At 40.8% G+C, this 8,626-nt stretch overlaps 1 protein-coding gene across 1 annotated transcript; it reads right to left on the bottom strand.

Annotated features, from left to right (window-relative positions):
* Positions 1-3,079: 3,079 nt before the first annotated feature.
* On the bottom strand, positions 3,080-6,664 carry LOC100278349 (uncharacterized). The gene is given in 8 exon segments (NM_001367357.1): positions 3,080-3,482; positions 4,514-4,663; positions 5,093-5,140; positions 5,232-5,393; positions 5,507-5,622; positions 5,724-5,805; positions 5,935-6,005; positions 6,114-6,664. Coding segments are annotated over 8 exon segments (792 nt in total). The 5' UTR covers positions 6,163-6,664; the 3' UTR covers positions 3,080-3,368.
* Between the last annotated feature and the right edge of the window lie 1,962 nt (positions 6,665-8,626).

Raw genomic sequence — 8,626 nt, 5'->3', positions numbered from 1 at the left:
GAACATGTATCCAAACACTCGGAAGGAGATATTGGACTTCTTCCTATTGAGCAACTCATAAAGGATCATTTCAAGCAGCCAATGTAGAAATATTTGATTTGATGCATAGCATGCAATGTTGATTGCCTCGGTCCAAAATATTTTTATTGGTGTTATACTCATTTATCATTGTTCTTACAAGAGTGATCAAAGTCCTATTCTTTGTCTCAACTACACCAGTTTGTTGAAGGGTGTATGTGACAAATACTTCATGTTTGATTCTAATTGCATCACAATGTTCTTGAAAATGCACGTTGTCATTTTTTTGTTATTGTCACTTCTAATTTCTTGATTTTGCAATCAAACTCATTTTTATGTTTACTTGGCAAATCTCTTGAATAAAGAAGTTGCTTCAAACTTTTGTTGTAGAAAGAACACCCAAGTATATTTAAAATAGTCATCCATAATTACTAAGCCTATATTTTTCGAACACAACATCCTTCAAACCTCTAACCATTTCTTGAGTGTCCACATTTCAACATGAGCTAACCTCCTATGCCATATCCACTCAAGTGAGTTTTTGGTAAAGAGGCAAGTTTTTAAGTTATCATCCTCCAAACTGAAATCCACTAAATATAGATTATTGCATCTAAATCCTTAAATATGACTTAGTGATAATCCACTTTATACACAACAACCTCCTAATCTATGAACAAACATTATAGCCAAGATCACATAGTTGACCAATTGATAATAAGTTAAATATTAGAGATGCAACAAAGAGGACATTGGAAATTGAGTGATCATCTGATATATCTACTTTATCCAACCCTTTTCCATTGTCTTTTAATTGTCCCCAAAATTAATCTTCTATTGATAATCCCCTTCTTCATTAAGTGAGGTGAACATTCATGGTACATCGGTCATATGTTGAGTGTAACCACTATCTATTACCTAATGACTCACACCCGTCTTGTAGTTCACCTACATGCAAGAATGTCAAGCTTGATATTTAGGCACCTAGACTTGATGGAGGCCTACGACCTTCTGAACCAAAGTTTTTGTAACCCAAATCTTATTAGGCATATTCTTGTTGGGTGGACCTAAGAAAGTGACTTTGACCTTTCCACTTGTGTCTTTTCTAGTCAAGTAGTATGCATTGAAGGCAAATGGTCTTGAATGTTTGGGCAATTGGGTTGAAGGTGTGGCCTTGTAATTATGATCAAAGTGTGCTTATTTTTCACACTCAAAACATTTTTAGGCTTACGATCTTGCTTTGGCTTGTCATGTGCTTATGCCTTCTTTTCTCTAAAGGCTTGGTACCCAATACCACTCATATCCACTTTTATGATGGTGTTCATAAGCAACTCATTTTGGAGGTACTAGCCCTTATTGATTTTTTAAAGTCGGTAGCTAGATGATTCTTTTCTCATTTGAGCTTTCTATTTTCTTATCTAAGTGTTTCATTGTCAAGAGCCATATCTTTATCAATGAATTTCTTCTCCATGACAATGTTCCCTTTAGTTTCTATACCACTAAACTCTTTCTTTAGCTTCTCATTCTCTATTTTGAGTTGTTCAATCTTATCAAGAGGCTTACTCCCTTCCACTTGCTTGCATGTTTGTTTAGTCGCTTCCTCAATGTTTACACTCAAATCATCACATGATGCTGCTACATCAATATTAGCAATTTTGTTAGTAGCCTCATGTGTTTTGATAGACAAAAGCTCATATGCAATAAAAAGATTATCATTACTAATCTTAATTTGAGTATATTTTTCTTTTGGTGGTCTTCTTCACCATGAGTGCATCTTGACATCATCAATGTCATCATCACATGAACTTTCTTATTCCACTTGCACTCCTGCTTTGCCTTTCTTCTCTTAATTGGCTTTGAGAGCCATATCATTCTTGTTTGAAGAAGAGTCGTCTTAATCATGGAAGTGCATGTACATCTCATGAAAATCGATATAATCTCAAATATTTATGTCAGTGCAGTTGTGGAAAGATCCATTTTGTGAAACATGGTGACAAGGTGGTCACACTTCTTGATTAGGAGCACGCTAAGAATTTTCCTTACAACATCTAATTATATGAGTCCCAAACCTTTGACTTCCTCTACAAGGAGATTAAGTTGTGAATACATGTCATTTGCATTCTCATGATGGAGCATTTCAAAAAAAAATCTAATTATAATATGACAAGCTCCTCATGCTCACTCTTGATCCCCTCATGTAGTGCACAATTGTTGAACCAAAGAGCGTAACCATCCTTATGGTTGTGTATTCTATTGAATACATCCTTCCAAAGGGTGTGTTTTTGGTATTCGCATTCCACTTCTCATAATAAATTTCATCCCCTATAAGATTTTGTAGGATCCTAGGTTTTGAAAGACCTTTATTAGCAGCTCTATAAGCTCCAATGTTCATTGCCTTTAGGTATACTTCCATACAATTTTTTTCCATATAGAAAATCATCACTCTAAAAACGGGAGGAGGTTCGTCCTCATCGCACATCATAACTCAAAGCAGTTAACTTTAATCTAGTGAGCACGAGGATTTGATACCAATTAAAATGTTTATGACATCCAAGAGAGGGTGAATTAGACTTCTTTAAAATTTCTTGCAATAATTAAAATATAATCACAAGTCCTACTTCATCCGTGTGTCTAATGTGCTTATAAGAGTTTTTGCACCATAATTCCAACATTACGCTATCAAGGCAGCTTTAGAAATATAGATACTCAAAGTAAATTGCAAAAATATAATAACAGAAAGTAAAGAAAGGTTCCTCCCGTTTTTGCATGACGATACCCCACCCCTACTAATTTTTATTGGAGCATTCGCGCAAGGATGCCACAAAAATTAACGTGCTTGGAACTCTCCGTACCACACAATGTTCAGCATCGAGGGCATCAACCCGAACTCCAATTACAGGCAAATTCCTTTCTTACTGCAAGGGAAGGCGTTATGTTCAACATATATTTGGATCAAAAGTGAACTAGCAAACACACGCCTGTTTCAAAATTGAGGATATGTTCATATAGACATTTAGGCCTAGTTTTCAAGCTAAAATATCAGAGGGGATTGGAGATTTGGAGGTGTTAAAATTCACTTTTTATTTAAAATTAATTAAGAAGGAGATTTCAGACAATTCAATCCACTCCGGTTTTGTGGCTCCCAAACTAGCCCTTAGAAAGAAAAAAACACCTACTCAAGAAGGGAGGAGTATCTGTTCATACGGGACTAGCAAGGGAGGAGTATCTGTCATGTATTGTGGACTACTTAACTATATATATTTTGTACTAAAAGGAGCAATACACAAAAGACGATAGAGCTGTGCCGGAGCCGCAGAATGATGTGCTGTCATTATCTTGCTTCTAAGAACTTGCTAAGTTTTGCTTCCGAACATCAGGTATCCAACAAGTGAAGATAACAAGAAGACAAGCAGCACAGACGTCGCCGAGAAGTCCCCAGGAGATGCATGTGTCTTCCGGAGGAGATCCTGAAAAGGAGCAGCTTCGACCATTAGTGATCAGAAACCAAAGCTGGAAACAGCAAACAGAGTTGGAGAATGGCTTTTTCTTTTACTCCGATGTTGGAGGACTTCTGGTCATAGAAAGCTACGCTGGCAAACAGCGACACAAGAAGGCAACAGTCTGTGGTTTCATCTCATCTTGCATTATATTATCTTTTGTGGAACGATCAATCCTCTTCCCCAAACAGCCAAAGTATCGTGTTGATCTAGGTGGTTTGCTTAATGTAGCGATAATTTAACCAGCTTCTATGCATTATCAGAATGCTAAAAACGTATGCCATATTTATTTCCTAAATGTTTAAATGTTTTTTCCTAAAATGATTAAAACTGTAAAGCGCCAAGAATATTATGGAGCTCATAAAACTATCACATAAGAGTAAAAGGAAAAGGCCCAAACTACTCTCCTCAAGTTTGTCCTATGTCTAGATAACCCCTAAACTAATGCTTGGTTTAATTTACTCCCAAACTATTTCAACCTGGTCCAATCTAGCCATTTGTTTTTTCTCCCTCCATGTACAAGTGAAGTTTTAATTTCAAATTATGTTGAGGTGATAGCAAACACCATAGTTTAGGTTAAAAATACATCATATTTTTTTATCATTATTTGATAGTTTAGGATATCAAATAATAATAAATTAACACTAGAGATACAAAATCGTGTGAAAGATAATGATGAAAATTCCGTAATGTATTTTAAACAAAAATGCCTTGTCCTCTATTAGCTCACAAAATTTGAGATTAAAAATAAATTTATACGTGGGGAAAGAAAAAAAGTCTTGTTGAGGGATAAATTGAACCGGGTGAAATAGTTGCGGGAGTAATCGTACCAAATGTTAGAGGGTTACCAGATATGGGGCAAACTTGTGTAATTTGGACTTTTCTAAAAATATAAAAAAAGGTTTACTTATAAATATGGAATAAATAAAGCTACTAGTCTCGTCAAATACCTTTATTTCGACAAAATAGAGAGAGAAACACATCAGAAGTAAAAGTCCTACCAGCTCTTTCTGGATCTTCTTGTTTTCCTCTGCATATCTACTTTCCAGTTCTAACTCGGATATAGAGGCATCCTGTATCAGGTCTTTCTGAACCATCTTGTTTTCCTCTGCATATCTACTTTCCAGTCCTAACTTGGATGTAGAGTCACCCTGAAGATGTCAGGGATAAAGTGAATGTTCAGGGTAGACAGTATACAAATATTTTGAAATTCTAACATCCTGGGGGCTAATGGTGCCGATAACCATGGTGGAACTAATATAGGGAATCATTATAATACAAAAACAATTGTAATTAGAGAGGTATTCACATTACAATTCAACAGGAGTATGTTGTTATGATAGTTTTTTTTCCTGTTCTCTTCTTTTGTTTTCGGGTTGAAGGATTTGGGCAGATATTATGATAGAATTTCATGAAACCGAAACTATTCAGTGAATCAATAGCATCATAAAAGAAGAAAGAACTACCGACGAACTTTTAAAGATTATATGCTATGCAACAGGTGATCAACACAAGATCCATATTTGAGTTTGAGAGAACGCAAAGGCAGACGGTATTTAGGAGGGACTAACTAGAGTCACCTCGTCATCTGAAGCTTGTGATCTACATGTATGCCCTTGTCCTGCTGCCTGAAAAACAATGGAAGGCACCAGTCATATTTACACTAGGAACGAACATGGCATCACTTGCTCACATGCAGTAAGGTCATTCAGTACATACACAGTTGGACGTCGATGGTGTCCCCACTTCATGGTCCACATCTGAATCAAGAGATCCGTCATCTTCCTCTGTTTCCTCGGGCACTGGTGACGGAGGGTTGGCAGGGACATAGACCACCCTCAACTTGAACTCCTCAACCAACTTACCTGGCGCTTTGCTGAACTACAATCCACAAACGCTAACGTCACACAACACTCTTGAGTCTTGACTGTAAACATAGGCAACGCCGCGGTGTCACTGAGACTCCACAAACTCGAGCTTTGCGAGAAATTTACCATGCCAGGGACAATGCCCTTGTGCGTCGTCCCCTCCGCCGCCGCGACGCTCTGAACGAGAAACTTGTCCTTGCACTGGTAGTCCGGGGGCACCTCCTTGGGCGCTTGCATCGTGACTGCACCAAAATCCCATGAGAATACACAGCAACGAGAACGATCGATCAACCAACCACACACGACAAGAAACACGGGAGCAGGCAGAGGCAGACGCACGCACTTGTGATGCCGCAGGATCCCCTGGGCTGCACGACGCCGGAGGCAGGCCGCACCGAGTACTTCCTAGGGTTCGTCGTCTTGACCTGCAGCCTCGGCGAGACACAGGGAGAGAGAGAGAGAAAAAAAGAGAGAGAGAGAACCAATCACTTTAGCCTGGCTCCGATGCACAAGACTGCATCTTTCGCTGGAGCGAGGTTCGTCAGATTTGTCACCTTGAAAGCCACCCACCGATCGGTCCTGTTGACGAGCTCGAGACATGCCGAACTGTGCTTCTTGACCTCGACTGCTCACGGCATCAAGCACCAGAGAGGATCCCCCGATCAGTCTGAATATGCCGAAAGCACACGCGACAAGGGACACGACGAGGCAGGAAAAAGTGTAAAGCACTTACATGGCATCTTCAGGTCGGACGGGCAGACCCGAAGCAGCGTGTTACTCATGGCGGCGATCAAGAAACAACGATCACCCCCGCTTCCTCCTCTCTCTCTCTCTCTCTCTCTCTCTCTCTCTCTCTCTCTCTCTCTCTCTCTCTCCCTCCTCTCCTCTGGAGTCTCGAGAACCAAAGAATATGGAAGATCCGATCCCAAGAGCCAAGAACCTGAAAACTGATGAAATATCCCAAGACGGGGGAGGGCCCCGGCGACGTTTTTCTGCTCCCGGAAGCAAAAGTTACGAGAGAGACAAACGAAAGCCAGGCTATGACGACTGACGAGTGTAGTACGGTTGGCAGCGTAGCGCAGGGCTCGATCCGTTTGGTAGGGGAAGAAGAAGTTCCGGATCGGATGGGCTCGGGCTCTGGAGTCTGGAGGAGGGGGTGGAGTTTGGGTTGGCATAAACTAAGGAATGTTTAGGAGGGCGAGTAATGATGATGATGATTGGCCGCGGCGGTGCCCGCCCGTGCTAATCCGGAGTTCCGGACCTCCAACTGCAAACCCTTTCGCCGTTTCGCGCGTTGGTTGGCAGAAGAGTGGTTGGATTCGGGGAACCCAAACCCAAGTCCGCAAGCAGAGCCCGTTGGTGATCGCGCCGCCCACCCACGCTGGAAAAGGGACAGTGGCGGACGAGTACCTTCCTTGCGTGTTGTGTTGCCTTCGTTTCGTCGACGAAAACGAGACACCGGATTTGAAGCTTCATCGGTAAACCTTTTTGCCGTAAACTGCAACCACCGTACCGTTGAGTACTTGTGTTGGATGGGGATCTCTCATCTTTTTTTTTTTTTTTTTTTTGCGAACCTGACGGTGGTGCCTGGGCTGGGCTCTCTGTAGGCGCCACAGTGAACTTGTGTCCACATCATTTGAGAGTCGGTCGTTTTACCTGAATCTGAAAGTCTCTACCTCCGCAGATCATCATTGTCCCCGTTGATGTCGGTAAGCGATCGTTAGAAAAATGATGATTCGGACGCGAGGAAGCTTGCTCCCTTTCTCAACTGCGTCCCACGATCTAACGGGATTGGAGGTATTATTAGACAGACGCACACGGTTGTCGCTGCATTATTGGAGACCACGCGAACAACGATTCTGAATTTCTCAGCAGTCCTGTCCTTCACATCCAATCCAGCTCCCATGCCAGCGACGGCGTTCAATTCTCATGTCCTACTCCGGTACCCCCATTTGAAATAAAAGTTACTCTGTTACCCTACTAGAATTTTTTAAATATACTAGAACAGGAGGCGCCCTTACGGGCGCCCTATAGCATGACTGCATGACACTGCCATCCTATAAGCTGATGAATGGTACAACCATAAATGTAATGGAAGCAAATCTTATTCTTCTGTAAACATCTGTCATTCCAGGGCTTTAATCGAGATGGACGGCAAGCATCTAACTTTGGCTCCAGTTCTGCAGTATTTCTAGTCTGCTAATAGAATGTGGGTTGTGTTCCTTCTCTAGTATCTTGTTTCCAGTAAAGCATCAAGCAACCCGAAATCCATGGCCTGCAAATGACGAAACACATGTAATAGCTCAAAAGGAGAGATTTGATATATTACTTTGTTCTATATAGGCAAGAGAAGCTAATACCTCTGAAGAAGACATGAACCGATCCCTCTGTCCACTGTTGCATCATGTCAAGTGGTTGAATTTTGGATAAAAAAAAAGTCTTCCGTTTGGATTCCTAGACTATACTCTTGATGGTGGATACGTTGTATAACATAAATCTCTATAATACTTTTTATGGAATAGGTTGAAGCAAGGGCAAAATTGGCTTTTCCACCCTAGAATTCTCAAGAAGCTCATAGAGAAAGGATACTGGATTGTTGCTTTGGATTGTTGGAGTACATATGAAACAGGAATGGGAGTGTTTGGATTAGATCCTGAATTTTTCACCAAAATTAGGGAACCTCAATCGGATCCAAACGTCCCTTAGTCCCCCTTTTTCATCAAAATTGAAGAAGACGGCATTGGCTTGGTCCTGAACTCCTTTCCACTCCCCACTGATGAATGCTGCAACTGCAATTCTTCTGTTGTCTTTAGGAGCAACCATGTTCCTAAAAGTATAGGAATATGAAACAGAAACAAGAATATAGAACGGTACTTTATAATAGTACCGTGATTACCAAAAAAATGTTCCTAGAACAATGTTATCAAAACAAAAAAAAATGTGATCGTGTTTTTAATACAAACGCTAATAGGGTCCTCGAAGAGGAAATCTTGTGGAAATGAATGCAGAAGATTGTGTTTTAGAGTGTTCCATGCAGTACACAGCATTTGTTGCACCAAGGAAGCTAGGACAACGGACCTCTGATGCAATAGCCAATAGGTGCTGGGAACACAACCACGGGGAAATCCTGTGACATCGACTATGTAAGTAGGTATTCGGACAATCGGTGCATGAATATCAACTGTACGATCTTGTCAGGGAAATAAATGGAGAAAATAACGAGAACTTGCATAGGTAACCCTTCTC

This window comes from Zea mays, chromosome 4 (assembly GCF_902167145.1).
Source record: "Zea mays cultivar B73 chromosome 4, Zm-B73-REFERENCE-NAM-5.0, whole genome shotgun sequence".
In the NCBI taxonomy this organism is placed as follows: Eukaryota; Viridiplantae; Streptophyta; class Magnoliopsida; order Poales; family Poaceae; genus Zea; species Zea mays.
Note: the sequence above shows the minus strand (reverse complement) of the source record. Positions and strands in the feature narration are given on the sequence as shown.